This window comes from Phacochoerus africanus, chromosome 11 (assembly GCF_016906955.1).
Source record: "Phacochoerus africanus isolate WHEZ1 chromosome 11, ROS_Pafr_v1, whole genome shotgun sequence".
Classification (NCBI taxonomy): domain Eukaryota; kingdom Metazoa; phylum Chordata; class Mammalia; order Artiodactyla; family Suidae; genus Phacochoerus; species Phacochoerus africanus.
The window spans coordinates 40,279,242-40,298,108 of NC_062554.1; the positions used below are offsets into that span (position 1 = coordinate 40,279,242).

Here is an 18,867-nt window from a genome sequence, read left to right on the forward strand (position 1 = left end):
ACCTCTCACCCCAGAACTCCCAATTCCTGGCAGCCTCTTTATTGCTCTTCTTAGCACTTATCACCATCTGCATACTGGACACTTGTGGATTAATTTCCATCTTCCCAAGAAGAACAGAAGTCCATGAAAACAAAGATTCTCTTGTGTCCACTGCCATGCCCTGAGAGCCTAGTGCAGTGCCGAGGCACCTAGTTGATCCTTAATAAGTATTTGTTGGATAAATGAAAGGAACTCTGATTTCTTGCCCTGCCTCAGACTCCAAACTTCAGAAAGTTCCAAACTTGGGCTGTTTTTGTCTTGGAACTATTTCTCAAATCTGTGCTCATGGGGGCTTCCTTTTCCAGGGCCACTGCCTTAGATGAGGAGCTGCCACTGGAGCTCTGTCATGGCTTCCTGGCTGGTCCTTTTGCTGTGGCTGACTTTGCAGCCCAGTCTCTGCTTTACCAGGGAAGCGCCATTTCTAAAACCTTCCTCAGTGTCTCCTTCTCTTGCTTCAATCCTCTGGATATTCACCTGATAGACACTCATTAGTGCAGGCCTGGCAGCCTGGGACTCCCTCCGTGGAGAGAGGGCTGGGGAGGGACAGTCTTGTCTCATTTCAAAGTGAGGTTCAGGCAAAAGGATTGACACCCAGAGCTCACAGATGTGGGCCCTGGCCAGTGGAGAGCTGATGAATTGCAGACCAGTAAGGGATCCTGTTAAAAGAACACGAGAGAGACACATCAAGCGTGGACTGGAATGATGGTGGCCCAGAATTCTGGAATGAGTCATCACAACAGAGATCAACAGCCACACAGGGCAGGGAGGGGCTGGTGCGGGGAGGGAGAGAGAGAGAGAAAGAAGAAATTCAGTGCTGGTGTAGTGAGATAGGATTTCCACACCTGCCTACATTGAAGAGCTAAAAATAGGGACATTTGGGGAGAAAAATAGTGAAGAATCTTTTAATTCTACTGATGGGGTTACAGGGAGGGAGATTTGCAGAGAAGGGTGTGTCTCTCACTCTTGGTAAAATTATAAACAGAAAAATTTTATTTTGGGTTTCCCAACCTTCTTTTTTTGTTTTTCCTCTTCCCCTCAGGCGTATTCTATCTTCCCCTGCTATCAAAACCTCTTCTTTAGGAAAGAGTCTAATATATTCATCTACTTAAGTTTATAAGCCTTAATGTGGCAATTTTACATGTTAGCAGAAAGTCATGTCTAAAGCCAAAGATGCGTAAATACAGCAACCATTAAACTATATAATTCACTGTACCCAGCTCAGGGCTAAACATAGTGGTTGTTCAATAAATATTTATCAAGGAGTTCCCGTCGTGGCGCAGTGGTTAACGAATCTGACTAGGAACCATGAGGTTGCAGGTTCGATCCTTGGCCTTGCTCAGTGGGTTGAGGATCTGGCTTTGCCATGACCTGTGGTGTAGGCTTGCTCGGATCCCGAGTTGCTGTGGAGCGGCCCAAGAAATGGCAAAAAGACCAAAAAAAAAAAAAATTATCAAAAGATGTTCAAAAAACATAATTATCAAACTCTGGAAACTAAGTATTCAACAACGGAGAAACCCTTGAAGAACCATCGGTATGAAGACATTTTATATAGCTATCAAAGATTTCAAAAGCTTTTTTAACAACCTGGGGAAATGCTTACAATGAAACATTAGGGAAAATAAACAGGGTTCAGAGTGCTTCTGCATCAATTATAAAAATAATTTGCATAATCAGAAGACTGAGAAAAATTGTATGTCTAGAATCTACGGGATTTGGAGAATATTCTTAGTTCTTTCTACTTTTTCTATATTTTTGAATTATTTATAGTTGGTAGGAAATAAATATTTTTAAAAAATGCTGTAAAAGACAGATTTGTGGGAGGAGGTATTTTCAGGGGTCCCTAAAATAAGACCATGTAGGCATGGCCTGCCTAGTCTAGTACACAGGAGGGGGGGAGGGGTGCCAGCACCTCCAGTATTGGAGGCTGGTCTCGGTTGGCCAGCAGTTTCTAAAGAGTGATACAGCAGTGGAGAGTCTGACCTTTAAAGAAAAATGGAGTGCATGGCACTGCTGGTGCATTGGTGCTTTGAACATAGGCAGGCTGACTTCCTCCGGGAGGGTTTCACTGTGCTAGGCTGATAGGCTATTCCAGCATCCAGAACACTGTGGACTCCTGATTTCACCTCAACTTTTGTTCCTTATACACTCAACCCTTGCTCAGGTGCTGAAACATGTTTATTTTCACCCTGCTCCCCCACCTCTTCTGTTTAAAATACAGCTCTAAGACATTGAAACTCTTTGTGTTGGTAGCTCAGTGATAGTCTAGATTAAAATCTTTATGAATTGAGGTTGTATACCCTTGTAAGAAAATATTATTTAATATTGTGCCTATACCGTAAAATCTACCTAAAAAGTCTTGGTCGTCTTTAGCAAGAGACCACAGATTTCAGTCATAAACAAGAAAGCATTTCTTCCGTTACTTCTGGAAATCTCTTCTAAACATCTGCGTATTTTTTTTCCTAACCTAAGTTGCTTCCTATTTTCTTCCCCTGAGATCTGTTACCTCTCTGTGAGAGGTAAACTTCATAGCCAGTATCAAACAAACAAAACCAAAACAAAACCCCTAAACAGCAATCCCCATCCTTCTCCAAATTTCTAATTTCCAGCACTTAAAAAAATTAAGTCCTGGGCTATCCTTCTATTTCAAGGATCGGAGGAACTGAATGAAGAATTCAACAACTCTGGAAGTCTACCCAAGCCTAAGACTTTATTTTTATTATTTACTAGTTATTAGAGTATCCAACCTTCCTGATTAAGGAAGGCTGGGTGGCAGCAAGGACCGACCGCCGAGGCATAAGGGAGAAGTGTGAAAGGAAATCTCAGCTCTGTCTGGAAGATTGCGTGTGAAAGAACCCAACTCCTCCAGCAGCTCCAGGCCGCGTTTTGCAGGCGGCCGCATCTGCCTCCCCTGTCTCTCTTACCTCCTTGATGTTAGGCACTATTTGTGGTCGGCGTGGTGGAAGGACACAGTGAGGTTCTCACCCCCGCCCCCCGCCCCTCGCTCCCTTACCCAGTTCCATCAAAGCGAACCCGGGCCAGCGCAAGGATCTCCGAGTTGAGAGTGTGCTGAGGCTGGGACTGTCACTCATTCTCCGTTCAGCGCGTGAACGCAGCTCGGCAGAGGCTGGCAGGAAACAATTCTGCAAAAATAATCATACTCAGCCTGGCAATTGTCTGCCCCTAGCTCTGTTGCTCTGCCGCCGTCCACACTCACGGCAAGGGGGGGCAGAGAATTTACCGCGGCAAGAACATCCCTCCCGGCCAGCAGATTACAATGCTGCAAACTAAGGATCTCATCTGGACTTTGTTTTTCCTGGGAACTGCAGGTACATTTTCAAAATTATTATTCTCAACCTGATTTGCTGATTACCCCCTTCCCCCTACTCCTCCCCTGAGGAACACTGTTATTTGGGGTGGTTTTACGTGGAATACTAGGGGTGGTCATTTTCCTTGAGCTGAGGAAGGAGTGCGTCGCCCTTGCTGCCCAAGCGAACCCCGCGCCCTCTCGGGCTGCCTGGACCGGGGCAACCTCCCCGCTCAGCTAGCGCTGGGCTCCCCTCCAGCGCGCCCGCCCTTCCCACTTTGTGTGCTTCGGGCACTGGAAGCGGAGCCGTCCGCTCCCAGGGACGCTGTGGCCGCGCCGGAGATGGGCAGCGCTCCTTCCCCGAAGGCGGGCGGCAGGGCAGGGGATGCCGCGGGTCGGTGTTGCCGCCGCACAGGCTCGGGTTCCGTGGGGAAGGGGCTTGTCAATCCCGGCTCCTCGAAGAGTGAACAATAAGACCGGGGCAGCCTCCTCGGAACGTTATTTCCCGGGGTCTAATAAAGTGGGGCTCGCCGCCTTTGCGCCCCACCCAACCCCTGGCCGAATAACGGTTTGCAAAATGGGGCGAAATGGGCAGAATCTTAGGGCTGTGTGGCCGTTGTTGCACCCTCGTCGGTATGACGTTAGTTTTTCATTTGCCAAATTTTGGGTTAGTTGCAAAGCCTGCTCTCGGCCGGGAGCACTGAGGGATGGGAGGGTCGAGCGCCGCGTTTTGACAGGAGGAAGTGCGGAGGGGCGGAGGGCGAGGAGGGCGTGATCCCGGCTGCCTGGTGTGTGTGCGCGCGTGTGTGCGCGCGTGTGCCTTCACACGCACCGCGAGCCCTGTGTTGCACAGTGCGAGAGGGGAATGGCAGGTAGCCGCCTGAAACACCTCGCCCCAGTCTCCTTTCTTTGGGCGAGGTTCCAGATCCGGGCAAAGTGTGAACAATAGGGAACTGGGAGGAAGACAGCAGTGATGCTGCTGCGGGTGGTGGGGCTGTGCCGCCGCCCAGAAAACCTCGGAGGCCGGAGGGAGGTTCATTTCATTTTGGGTGTTTCCATCCCGGCCTCCCAGGAAGAGTCTTCTGTGCGTGCCCACCCTCCCCTCCAGCTGCTCACCCCACCCCACCCCACCCTACCCTAGAATTTGCGCTTTGGAGCTGACAGACCAGAAGACGCGAGAAAAGAAGCAGGGGACACAGAGAGCTGGGTGGGGTGGGCGGACATTCTGGGCGGGGGTGTGTGTGCGTGGGAGCGCCGGAGGAAAGCCGGGCGGAGGGGCCTGTGTCCGGGTCGTCGCTGCCGGGTGCCGCTGGAGCTGCCCTAGACTGCTGCCCCTTGGTGGTGGAGCACGCGGGGCGGGGCGGGGCGGGGCGGGCCAGGAGCACCCAGCGCGCCCCCTCCCCGGGCGGCACGAGAGCCTCGCTCGTCCGCCGCCTCCGGCCAACTCGGGTCCCTCCCATGGCGACCAATCAGAGAGAGGCTGGCTGGGCGGGAAGCCGCGAGAGGCTTTTATTTCGGCGCGGGTGGCGGCCGGGAGCTGCCTGGACCGTCTCCCTGTGCTCCAGCTTAACGGTCTCGCTTACCCCTCGCCGGGAGGAACCCCGCCCTGCGGCGGGTCCCCCGCCTGCCCTGCAATTTCTGAAAAGATAAAATGGAGTCGTGGTGGTCACCGGGAGGTCTCCCGGTCCAGCCCGCCTGTGCTCGCCCACTCGCGCCTCCGCGGACTTGGCACATCGTTTCAGCCCCTTCCGCGCGCGCGCGCGCGCGCACACACACGCACACAGACACAAGCGCGCGCTCGCTCCAAAGCGAGTCGTCTTGGCCTGAGCGCGTCCCCCGGGAGGGCGCAGAGGCTGGGCGCAGCGACGCGCGTGCGCTGACCGGAGGGCCTCAGGCAGGGGGCGAGGCTGGAGGTGGGGCCGGCAGGGGGGCGGGGCCTTAGCAGTGGTGGAGAGTCCCCCACTGAGGGTCTGGCCTCAACTTGCTGCTCCGTGGGCACCCAGCACCTCTTGGCCCGGGGCGGCCCTGGGTAGGCATCGTGTCCGTTGGTCACCAGGGCGGATTTCCCCTCGTAGGGGTGTGTGTTTCTAGGACCTCCTCTCCTCTAGGTGGGGGCGTGACGGAAGAGACCAGAACTTTGGTGGGCCTTTAGGGCATCACCCAGCCGTCCTTTGATGGGTGCAACTCTTGGTGTTTGGATATCCCAGGGAGGCACCTAGAAGCCCAGAGAATCCCAATTGGATGTTCGTGGCTGCCCCAGGCAAGGGCGGCATTCGGACCTGTGTTCTCTGGTTGGAAATCTTCTCATTCGTAGCCCTAGTAACAAGAAGATGGGAAGAAGGCAGAACTTGAAACACAAACAAGGTTATTTAACAAAAGAAAGAAGCTGAGCGGTTTTCCAAAGAGAAATAAATAAAGGATTGTTTTTTCATCAGAGTTCCAAAAAACCCACAGAGTTCAAGTCAGAGGATCAGGAGGAAAATAAAAACAAAAAAAGCAATGTCTCATACACATGAATATATATGTTCTATTGTTGTTTGGCCTCCACTGTTCTGTCATCTCCAGGGAGAGTGGTAGTTAGGTCTCTGCTCCACTGGGTGCACGTGAAAATTTAGCGATAAGGTGTGTTCACCTTAATATACCCAAGGATTCAGGTCTGCTGCTCCTCTGTCATTTTGGTGTTTTCTGCCCCATAGGAATAACGTGAAAGACATGGAACTGCATAGCAAATTTGAGTTCATTCTAATGGCAATTTTGGATGATTTTTGGAAAAATTATTTGATTGATCTGGAATGGTTGTGAAGTTGTATATTTATTAGATAATTTAACAATTCTCTGATAATTTAACTTGCAAGAGTCAAGAAATGGACAGGACTGGTTTTCTAACAAGTAGCCCCAGATTAAGAATAAAGAGCTTACCTTTGCTACCCAGAAGCTAGCCGGCACATATATAAAGTATCACTCAGTAAAGGAATTGAGATACATTTCAGCAGAGTTTGCTGTGAGTACAGTTATGGTGAGCTGTAATTTTTCATTGGTTTTCCCTTTAAGATCAGAAATGTCTTTCCAAACCGAATTTAACTGAATGCAGTAAAGCCGTGATTAAGAATGTGGAAAACCTTTCACAACTCTATCCTCAAACCAAAAAGTTGATTTTCTTTCAACAAGTACCAGCATGTTTTAAAATACTGAAAATAATCAAGAGTTTATTTAAAATTAACAGAGTTAAACAAAAAATAAAATAAGTACAATCCAGACATTGTGGATGCGTGGCCTGTCATTTATTTAATAGTTTTTGAGTTGTTATTCTCACTGCAAAGTTTCTAAAGATCTACCAGTTGGGGCTTGGTTTTCATGAGTCTGACCCTTAGCACTGTTTTTTTTGTTTTTGTTTTTGTTTTTGTTTTTTTGAGTCAGCTTTTCAAGAATCTTCCCTTTTCTTCCCCTAACAAATTGAACTTGATGAATTCTTTTCAGATACCTTTGCCAGGATCTTTTTTTTTTTAAATACTAAAATAGCAGAAAATAGTAGGACGTGGACTTGTTCAATAAAGGGGGTTCATCCAAGTCTCTGTGCTAAGTGATTAAACTCAGGGTTTGTTGATTTAAATGGTAATTGTTTCCTGTGCTTGATAGTTCAAGAATTTAAGTAGTAATTATTTGCCCCCCCAAAAAAAAATTATGATGTGGGTGTGCTATTTCCAAGGACTGTAGGTGCTTAGTCAAGGCAGTAGTAAGAGGAAAAATTAGTCACTGGAACCCCAAATTGTGAGTTTTGCATAGTGCTTATCTTTAGAATACATTTACCATTAATTGACTTCCTCAGATAGGTAATATGTCATTTAATGTATGTAATCTATATCTGTTTTTTCTGTCATAGCGAACACCATCTTAATTGCCTTTCAAAATAAATAGCCCCATTTTGTCATTCAAAAACTAATCTTTAGACATGACAGATTTTTTATTTGCTGCAGAACTCAGTTTTGTAAATTACAGACAGCATCTTATAAGCTTCACACTGCTTGAAATACAGACTTTGGAATTTCTGATCCAAGCACTGAATTTTTTAAGGTGACAAAGCCTCTATTTAATATTAGTTTGATGAATTCGCCACATTTACGTCTTCAGAGTTAAAGAACCGGGGCTGGCTTTCCAGACTGAAAGAGACTTCAGTGCTACTGGCAGACCTCCAAAGATATTTTACAGACAGTCCTTCCTGTCTTAGTGGAAAATAAGTGATTGACTACCTGTTGCTAAAGAACAGTTCGAACTTTCCCTGCTCATCTTGGGTCTGCGGTGCTGGAGGGCAGAACCCAGGGACAGGGAGGGGGGAGAAGGGACAGCACCTGCCCCGTCAGTCTTCTGGGAACAGTCGGCCTGGGTGGAGACAAAGGCATTTTTAAAAGGCTCTCCTGTGCTATTTAAGTATTGAACTTCTGAGCCCACATGGGTCTTCTGCTGTCAGTATGAATATCTTAATGTACATTCCATAATTGCTAATTCTTCACTTTAGTCCCCTAACAAATATATCAGCTGAGAAACATCTGGAACATTAAGAGAAGTGACAGGGAATTATAAGTAGCATTTTTCCAGTCTTAAAACTGAGTTACAAATTAGAATTGAAAACATGACTCATAATAATAGCGGCTGTTTGAGCTTTGAATCAGAAAGACTAAGGTAAAGATTCCTTTAATTAAACAAGAAGGAGTCATAAGATTCAGAAGAAAATTTTCTACGTCTTTTAAAATGCTCCACGGGTCTCTGAGCAATACTGTAAGAAGGCCTCTTAGGAAGAGAGACTGCCCATGGACCCCTCCAGATGCTAATGAGTGGGTCTCTATGAGATCCAGGGTTTTTCATATGAGAAAACCAGGTAGTGAACTATTACCAAGGATACAGGTAGGTGTACTTATTCCAGTAGAGCCATAACATTCAGAAGTCAGCTTGAAGGTCATAAGCGTGTCAGCTCTAGTCCTTTTTGTTATTACTTCTTGGTGCCAAACGTTCAAACCATTTGCTGATGGAGAGGGATGTAAATTAGTTGGTGTTGCCAGTGGTGCCATTGTGCCCTTTGATTTCACGGTGTTGAAACACCGGCTCTCAGCTGAAGCTCCTCATTGGGAACATTGCCTTTTGATGTTGGTCTGGGTGCCAAATGGCGGCCTTTCAGGCAGTTTCAATACATTACACTTGAAACTGCTGTTAGACCCTGCCTACAGGCAGCCACCGGGTTGACTGTTTGCAGTTAGGTGGACACACTTTTCCCTTCCTGCAGGATTAATTTAGCTTCCAAGCAAGCACTCAGAGAGGTACGCTTAAGAGAAGTTTGGTCTCTGTGTGTGTTTTTCATGTAAAGCTGTGCTGCGTTCTTTTTCTCCCAGATATATGTAAATGTGCTTGCCTTTCAGTTCAAAGATTGCCTCACTGATGTGACTTGAAAGGCTTCTGTATGACCTGTGTTCCACTGGACGCTCGCTGAGTACAGTTTGATTTGTAGCTGCAAACCCTGGCCACATCTGGCCCTGTTTTCCATTTTCTGTCATTCCTGGGAGATCTGATTACCTCACCGTTTTGGAGTATTCGTCGTGGTGTCACACTGCTAGAGATTGGGTTACACTAGGTATTCTCTTAAATAGTTCATCAAATATGTTCATCGAGTGCCAGCTTTTTATCATCAGCTCTGTGGGGAATTACAAAGCCCCACGATGACCTAATTTCTGCTGTCAAGGAACTCAGCAAGTAAGAGAGCTGAGAGGTGAAGAGTGGCCAGCAGCCCTACGGGTAAACCCCAGGCACAAGAATCCTTTCTGAGCTGTCCCATCTTGGGCAAGTCAGGTGACTTCTCTAAGTTTCAGTTTCCTCTTCTGTGAAATGGGAAAATTGGCGATACCTACTTGTTAGAGTTCTTGTGAATATCTTAGAATGCACGCCAACTGTGCTTATTGAGGAAAAAGCGGGGGATATGTGGTCTAGAAAAATAATTATTCAGACATAGTGCTGTCTTTTGAGACAGACTTAAAAAAGGAAGTTATGAGGACAGGACTTCCATGGGTAGAACTAGATCTTTTAAAAGTCTTGTTAAAAATGCCTGCCCTGTCAGGTTGGTTAGGAATACTTCAGAGAGAAAGTCATGGCATTATGAGGTTGAAAGCCATTAGCACAAAGGTGCGTCTGGGTTTCATGGGGCCTGATAGGTATATACTTTTGAAGGCCTTCTTGCTTTTGACCGTGAGAATAGGCCACCAGGTCCCCATCCCCACCACCACCACCCCGGTGCCCCCACCCCTGACCCTTGGAAGGAAGCCATGCAGTGGAGGAGCCCCTGCAAACATCTGCCCTGCCTCAGCAACTGTATTGGTCCCTTTGGGTCCATTTGCCTGAGAGTACAAGCCCACTGTCCCAGTGTATTAAACATGTACCTTGGAAAGGTTGTTTGTGAAGTGCTTTGAAGATTGGAACCATGTATCAAAATCCAAGTGATTTTTGAAAAGGAAAAGTCATCTGACCTTTATCTTATGGTATACCTTAAATGAGACCTGAAGTGATGGAATGTTTCTCTTTACTGATGTTTTTGTAAATTATTAACTGGAATAAAATAAAGTAATTGTTGTTATTATTCGAATGAGTCAGGTCAAGTGCTCTCTTGGTGGGACGGGAAGAGGTTTTCCAACCAAAGGCATATGATATTGGAGAAGAGAATGCAGGTTTTGTTTTAGCTCTCAAAGGGGGGGATACACTGGACATGTAATCCCAATGCTTGTGTCTTAACATCGCTGTTACAAGTCACGGAGCTTTTGATAAGCATCGTATCTTTTAATCTTCATGTATTCGGTATATATTTATTGAGTACATTCTGGGAGCTGGGTGCTAGGAATTCAGTGGTGAACTAAACATACATCATCCCGGTAGGGAGCTTCCAGTCTAATAATGTGGAGGAATATAGACATTAAATAAGTAATTCACACACATCTTTACAATTACATATTCTGATAAAAGCTAAGGCAAGGAGCAGAGTACAATGAGATATTAGCAGGGGAAATCCACCTTTGGGTGGTTGGGGAGGTGAGCAGGTGATATTTAAAGAACTCTGAAGTAGGAAGGACAGACGGTCTTCTCATTTGAAGACAAGTTTGTTGAATGACTACTTGATTCAGCAAACACTGGTGGAATCACAGCAAACATTCCTGACTACCTTAATTCAGCAACCTTGTGATGGTCCCGTAGTTTTAGGCGTTATGCTGGGTTTGGGGTTATGAAGTCCAGTAAGCTGTGCCTCTGCCTCCAGAGCTTCCCATCTAGTTTGGGGGAGAGATGAACTATACTTAGAAATAGAGACATTGGAGTTCCTGTCATGGTGCAGTGGTTAACGAATCCGACTGGGAACCATGAGGTTGCGGGTTCGGTCCCTGCCCTTGCTCAGTGGGTTAATGATCCGGCGTTGCCGTGAGCTGTGGTGTAGGTCGCAGACGCGGCTTGGATCCTGTGTTGCTGTGGCTCTGGCGTAGGCCGGCGGCTACAGCTCCGATTGGACCCCTAGCCTGGGAACCTCCATATGCCGCAGGAGTGGCCGAAGAAATAGCAAAAAGACAAAAAAAAAAAAAAGAAATAGAGACATGAATTGGAGCCCAAGGAAGGAAGCAATTAACTCTGCTTGGGACTCCCTTGAGTTGGGCTTGGGGTATGAATTTGCCTTCACAGGATGGAGCAGGAAGAGGAGGTGATTCAGCAGAGCCAGCAGATGGAGACAGGAATGTATACAGTTCTGCTGGGGGAATGGTGTGGGGCACTCGGGGAAAAGTGGCCAGAGATGAGGAGGAAAAAAAATTCTCTGAGGCCCGAATGCGTTAGGTCTTGAAGTAGAAACTGAGGCTGAGAGGGGATAAGTGCTTTACACAGGTGAAGCTGGGACTGTCACTTACATTCATTGGCTATGTTTCATCCTTTTCTGAAGTTAGGATAATTTGAATACTTATAACTTTGGAATACATGCCAAGCAAATGTGACAGGTCTTATTAAAACCTTAAGTGCTAGACAAAGGAGGGGTGCTGCTGGAGGTATCATTTTAAAAAATATTTAAGAGTATAGTCACCAATATTAATTGAACATTCACTGTGCTAAGCTCTGTGTTCAACGCCAGCCCCGAATTAGCAAAGATGTAATTAGGAGCAAATCAGTAGAGATCATTACAGTACTTTAAGGAAATTTTAGTTTTATGTAGCAGCCACTGTAGTGACTGGGCAAAACAGTGAAATGGGAGGGAGAGATAAATCAGGAGTTTGGGGTTAATATACGAACTGCTATATATAATGCAGATAATCAACAAGGACCTGGTATATAGCCCAGGGAACTCTGCTCAATATTCCATAATAACCTATATGGGAAAGGAATCTGAAGAAGAATGAATATATGTACATGTATAACTGATTCACTCTGTTGTACACTTGAAAATAGTGGGTTAAGAATCCAACCACAGTGGCTCGGGTCACTGGAGGCGCAGGTTCGATTCCTGGCCCAGGACCTTCCGTATGTGGCAGGTGCAGCGATTTAAAAAAAAAAAGCAAAAAAGGTTTAGGTTTCAGATTTGGCTCTGCTACCAACTAGCTTAGTGAATTTGTGTGAGCAGCTTAATATCTTCAAACTGTAATTTCCTCATTAGGAAATGAGCATCAAATAAAATAATATATGTTAAATGCACTGCAAACTGAAATACTTCATGACTCTACCTTTTACTAATAGACATGTAGCTGAAAAGTCTAATAAAAGTCAAATTTTATGTACCAGAGGAGCTCATTAAATCAAACTGTGGTATATTTCATAAAGCAGATAATCTTGGGAAGATACACCTCTGATGGCTTTGGATAAAGATTAGGCAGACAGCTAACATGTTAGTGATGACAAATCCGCCAGAAGAGGTAGGTAATAGGTCCAAAATAGTAGCTGACTGAGAGAGAAAAAAATGTAAATTGAAAACCCAAGGGGATGAAATAATCATGTTACTTAAGGATGATGGGTAATTGAAAAACGGGTCACCTTTGATGAAAGATAGATAACTTCAGTTTTTTATGTATTTATTTTTTAATGGCTGCACCCACAGAATGTGGAAGTTCCCAGGTCAGGGACTACAGCCGAGCCACAGCTGCGACCTACACCACAGCTGTGACAGCACTGGATCCTTTAACCCACTGTGCTGGGCCATGGATCAAACCTGCACCTCTACAGCAATCCAAGCTGCTGCAGTCAGATTCTTTTTTTTTTTTTTTTTGTCTTTTTGCCATTTCTTGGGCCGCTCCCGCAGCATATGGAGGTTCCCAGGCTAGGGGTCCAATCGGAGCTGTAGCCCCCAGCCTACGCCAGAGCCACAGCAATGCGGGATCCGAGCCGCGTCTGCAACCTACACCACAGCTCACGGCAACGCTGGATCCTTAACCCACTGAGCAAGGCCAGGGACCAAACCCGCAACCTCATGGCTTCTAGTCAGATTCGTTAACCACGGCGCCACGACGGGAACTCCTGCAGTCAGATTCTTAATCCACTGTGCCACATCAGGAACTCCAACTTTTTTTTTTTTAATAGTTATTTCCCCAATACAATTTTTTTTTTCTACTGTACAGCATGGTGGTCCAGTTATACCTACATGTACACATTCTGTTTTTGCACATTATCCTGCTGATTGTAAGTGACTAAACATAGTTTCCAGTGCTACACAGCAGGATCTCATTGCTAATCCATTCCAAAGGCGATAGTTTGTATCTGTTAACCCCAAGCTCCCCAACCACCCCACTCCCTCCCCCTCCCCCTTGGCAACCACAAGTCTATTCTCCAAGTCCATGATTTTCTTCTCTGTGGAAAGGTTCATTTGTGCCTTATATTAGATTCCAGATATAAGTGATATCATAGTGGTATTTGTCTCTCTCTTTCTGACTTACTTCATTCAGGATGAGAGTCTCTAATTCCACCCATGTTGCTGCAAATGGCAGTATTTTGTTCTTTTTTGTTGCTCAGTAGTATTCCGTTGTGTATATATACCACATCTTCCTAATCCAATTGTCTGTCGATGGACATTTGGGTTGTTTCCATGTCTTTATTGTGAATAGTGCTGCAATGAACATAGCGGTGCATGTGTCTTTTCTAAGGAAAGTTTTGTCTGGATGTATGCCCAAGAGTGGATTGCTGGCTCATATGGTAGTTCTGTGTATAGCAACTTCAGTTTTATACACATTAGGTTTTAGCAAAAACTTGGGCATCCTAGTATCTTAACTTGTAGGTCAGTATTTTTCAACTATGGGGGGTGAAGTTTATTTAGTTGGTTTCTACTATCTTTAAAAAAGAAGGGAGGGTATAGACTAGAAAAGATAATACATCTTTTGTAATGAGGGTAAGTATGGTTTTGTGAAACTTTTGTTGGTCTGGTTGTGACGGGGAGCATATATCTTGTTATGGCTCAGGTCAGAAGAGTTAGAGAGCTAATGTCATAGATGGAGGCGTCCAGAACTAGAGAGGGTGAAACTACCTGTAGTGTAGCGGAGAGGGAGAAGCAGTGACAGCAAAAGTACTTTTTGAGCATCCCTGCAGTCTGTTAGCCATAGATGTAAAGCAGAACCCCAAAGCTCTCAGGTACAATCCCTTGTTAGTAAGAGAGCTTGCTATCTAGTAGAGAATGACAAGATAACTGGGAATAGCAGGTTGCATTTAAAGCCAGATATGTGGCTAAGATTGGAGAGGCAAGATAAAGATTACCTAAGCCCCAGGGGAGATTGGGCACCTCTTCCCAGGGTAAGTGAGAGTTGAAGGAGGTTTTAAAGGGAGGATTGAGCATGGAAGAGGTGCGTTGCTTGTTGAACGTTTGGAAGGAAGCTGTGAGGAAGCCCAGCTGGGGAGACCGAGAAGGCTGAGAGTCATAGTAGTCTATGTTTTTATCCTCTTTGAATGGAGAGATGACACCATGAGTTATAAGCCTGTACATTGTGGAGTCTTTATCAGACCCAGAAGTATTTATGTCCTAGTATTTATGTAGCATCTAGAATGGTAACTTGTCCATAATTTAGAAAGTGATATGAAACAAAAGGAGGAACCAGAGCCTCATGACGTGTATGCCTAGGTTAGAAAAGGATAATAATGTGAGGTGGAGAAAGTTGGAAACCAATGGTATTTATATGCACAATCTCAATTTTGTTTTAAAAAGTCTCTTTCATGTCTTAAGGCTGGAAGAACATAGATTTGTTTTATACCATCTAAGCTTTCTCTAATGAGCATACTTTGCTTTATATTCAGATTGCAAAATAAATAGCGCAATTAAAAAAAAAAAAAGAGGGTAGCAGTGCTTAATGTGGCTAAGAGTGTAAGAGGAGGATGAGACTCCAGTGGAAACCTTGGATTTGAAGGAGGGTGGTGACCTTAGAGTAATTTCAGTTGGATGGTGAAACTCAAGTTTTTCTCGTATCAAAGACCATGGAAGAACTGATATCCAGGACACTTGACCAAAAAGAAGGGAAGCAAAAGTGTTAGGTTGGGGAAGGCTTCAAGCTAAGGGCCATCTGGGCATGTGTAGGGAGAGAGCCAGGAGAGACTGGAGAGTCAATACCGTACCTCTTTAAAAATTTTTCAGAACATTTTTATTATTGCCAAAGAAACCCCATACCCTTTAGTCATTTTTCATGCAAAATCTTTTGAAATTTGTTATGCAGATCACATTTTGGATGCATTGGTTTTATCAGATCAGCAAAGGACGGAAAATGGTTGAGACTGACTGCTTTTCTAATGTCCTTTTATTCATATTTCATCTGCAAGGGGTCCATTCTGTCCACATGAGATGCTGACAATCACCAGTTGACCTGCGGTTGCTATATGAGAGTTAGATTCAGGGCACTAATGGAAACCTTAAAGGGCTGCTGTCGTGGGCATGAGAAGATGGAAATCCAATACAAGCGCTTTGATTTAAGTTATAGTTACAAACTATCTTCCTTTCTTAATTCATAGCTGTTTTTTAGTTTTTTAGAGGCAGTACCCACAGTAGGGGGCGCCCCATGGGTCTTTGATGTTCAACTTGAGTTCGAAAGGTGGCTCCCTGCTCTCCATGACCTTGAGCCAGTAATTTAATCTCTCCAACACTCAGTTTATTTATCTGGGAGACAAGACAATAATACCCACCTAAAAGGGTTATTGTGAGGACAAAATGAGGTAATTTATACAACTGTCTGGCACACAGTAAACTCAATAATTTTTTCCCATTTCCTTTCTTCCTGCTGAAGTTCACAGTGAAGGGGTGTACAATTAGTGTTGGATTAGCATATTGATTATAATTAGAATCACATTTTTTCCATTTATTTTTCATTCTCTGAGAGTTCAGAAGAATCACCATGAGTTTTAACTGAGTTAAAAATGCCATGGCTGATGGCCTAGCTGGTTTCTTTGCCTCCCGGGAAAGCAAAGGCATCTTGATTTGGAGAAAAGCTGAAGTTTAAAAAACAAATTGGTTTATATAGATTCGACTTCCTGTTTGCAGAGAGTTAATATTCAACCTGTCCATGGTGGAGCCATACACTTTAGTAGATGTTAAGAAATGGTTGCTGATAAAGACCATCTTAGTGACTCTTCCTTAACATGGAAATCATTTGTCTGGCACCCTTTATTTTTGTAGAATGAAGAATTAGGGGAAAGAGGGAAGAAGTGATGGAATGAAGCCTCTGAATAGCCCAAGTTGCTATCCTCCAAAGTCCATGCACTGAATTGTATGCACTTGACTCGTAGGGAAGCCTTTAAAACTTTATTTAGAAAGTGACCATATATTAGTTAATTTCTAGACTCCACCACATTTATAAAGCTTTCCAGATTCAAATCAGAATCAAGGAAAGATGACTGGTAGGTACAGGTACACTGATGGTAAGATGATGTAGTAACTGGAATGGATGGAAAAATTATGAGAAGCAGACTCAGGAACACAAAATGCATGTCAGCCTTACCCTTTGAGCATTTGGTTAAAAAGAAAGCCCTGCACATCACAAATGCCAGGGGAATGTCTATGATACAGTGCAGTCTAAATGGAGGGCATCCCTAACAAACCCTCATTCAGAAGCGCTAACCCCGGCCCGTTCAAGGAGCAGGTAAGGATTATATGGATTCAGTTACCAAGCATGTGTCTTTCCTGTTCACCTCTGGCCTAGGTGCTTGCTGAGGTATGACTATTTTTCCATATAGTTGGAAAAATAAACATAAATACATGTACCATTATCCTCACCAATGGCAAGTTGGAATGAGAAAGGTAATGGAATTGGTGTTACTCATCCGGAAAATTTACTCATGAGACATTCTAATCCCCAAGGATTTAGGACAAAGGAGATTTCATATTTCATTCTCATAAAATGACTTTGTTATAATACATAGCTTCTCAGCTTGGCTTGAAGCCCGTAGCTATTTACTTACCATTTAGATAAGGTGGGTCAGCCCCTTCCTCTCTTCTCTGCTGAGTTACATAGTCAGTACATCGTGAGAGGAAAGATCCTAACTGTTTAAGCAATGGGAATTAATTGGTTGTCCTTCCTCTTTTCTTTCTTGAGTTCAGTTTTTACTTTTAGCAAAACGGAATGTCTATGTTTAAAAAGGTAAATGGTTTGGTGACTTCCAACAAAACATTTGGTCCCCTGCCCCAATCTTTCTACCCCTCTTGCCCCTCCAGACTTTGAGTTCGACTTCCCTAAAACAACTTCTTTCTAATCCTTTAGCTCTTCCCACACTTTTTGTCTCCATATTTATACTTTTTAAATTTTCAGTTTTGGGTATTATTGGTTGACTCTTTCCTATGGGGGTGGGGTTAGTACGTTTACACCCTTTCCATTCCCTCCTACTTCCTTTACCCTGGCTTCCCAATATAGGGATTTTTCTCTTTTCAGTTACACCAGTATTTAATGTTTATATTATTATGACCGTGTAGATATTGTTCACAGACAAGCCTTGATCAATGCTATGATTTTATTCCCTTTCTTTTATACCTTTCTGGATTTTCTGGAGTTTATGATGGCCTCCCTTTTCTTTAGCTTCGTTTTCTACCTACCTATCCCTAATTTATGGTCAGGTTCTCAGAGTAAAGTATGTATCTCCTCCTGATATGTTAAACTCTGGTTATTTCCTTTCCTCTGGGGACATATAGCGTAGACCTAACCCTTTTTTTTTTTTTTTTTTTTTTTTTGCCGGCCTAGACTGTTGGTTTTCTGGGTTTGTAGCAGTTAATTTATATTTGCCTGTAATATAATTCTCTGCATTAGAAATTGTGTTCACTAAGAATTTTGAAGGTGTTGCTCCAGCTTTTCTAGCTTCCAGTGTTGCATTTGTGAAATCCGGTGCATTCAAATTCCTGATAATTTGTAGGAAACTTCTTTTTTTCTGTAGAAGACTTGAAGATCTTTTCCTTATAAGGTTCTGAAATTTCAGTGATGGGATTTGATGTAGGTCTGTTTTCATTTATTGGGGGAGAGTCTCAGTGGGTCATTTTAGTCTGGAAATTCATGTCCTTCTGTGCTGGGAAATGTTCCTACATCATTTGTTCGATATTTTCATCTCCCCCCTCCCCGAACCCTTATTCAGGAATTGGGTAGATCATCTAATGTTCTCATCTTCTCTCTCCTATTATTCATTTCTTTGTCTCACCAAGCCCCCATCCCTTATCTTCTGGGAGATTTTTACCAGTATTTCTATTTAAATTTTTATTTTGATAACATGTAACATAAATATATAATCACATAACATATTAAATTTTTCTAAGAACTCTTTTTTTGTGGTCTGAATGTCTTTTTAGTAGTACCCTCTTCTTCTTTCTTGATGCAACAATCTCTCTTTCTTTTTTCTTCTTTTTTGCGTTTTATGGCCTACCCCATGGCATGTTCACAGTCTAGGGGTCGAATTGGAGCTACAGCTGCCAGCCTATGCCACAGCCACAGCAACACAGCAACACAGGATCCAAGCCGCATCCTCGACTTACACCACAGCTCATGGCAACGTGGGATCCTTAACTCACTGAGCGAGGCCAGGGATAGAACCCACATCCTCATGGATCCTAGTCATTCGTTAACCAATGAGCCATGAAGGGAACCCCACAGCGATCTTTCTATCACTGAGTATTTTAGAAAAATTCCCTTGCTTCCTATATTGTCTCTTTTTCCTCTGATTCCTCTTTATTTTCAATTTAGTGTCTCCTTTGTGTTTCATATTGTTTCATTTCATTTCTCAGACTCTAATGGTCCTTGGCTTTCTATTAGTAATTAGGAGTGGGACTGAAAAGCTGTGGGTGGGTTTCACTGCCTGGTGACTGGTGACCTGGTCCCTTGGGTGGAGGCTATCCGTTCATTAGTACCTGCGTTTTCTCTTGAGCTGATCAGCTGGCGAAAGTCCAACATTTTGCAGATTACAGGGTAGAAGTCTGACAGTTCTTTTTCTCTAAACTGAGTGGGAGAAATGATTTGGGAGTATTTTTTTTTTTTCAGTAGTCAAGATTTCACTTAATCCTTTTTTTTTAATGATTTTTATTTTTTCCA

The 18,867-nt window shown here is 44.2% G+C and overlaps 1 protein-coding gene across 28 annotated transcripts in view; it reads left to right on the forward strand.

Annotated features, from left to right (window-relative positions):
- The first annotated feature begins 2,965 nt into the window (after positions 1-2,965).
- NCAM1 (neural cell adhesion molecule 1) overlaps positions 2,966-18,867 on the forward strand; it is a 328,180-nt gene continuing 312,278 nt past the window's right edge. For 15 of the 28 annotated variants that reach the window (XM_047752271.1, XM_047752272.1, XM_047752273.1 and 12 more), the window contains exon 1: positions 3,143-3,365. In XM_047752271.1, coding sequence (XP_047608227.1) covers positions 3,314-3,365 — 52 coding nt within the window. In that variant the 5' untranslated portion in view covers positions 3,143-3,313. Of the gene's footprint in view, positions 3,366-18,867 lie in introns of all 28 variants that reach the window. The other 13 variants (XM_047752274.1, XM_047752281.1, XM_047752275.1 and 10 more) reach the window with 4 other exon arrangements.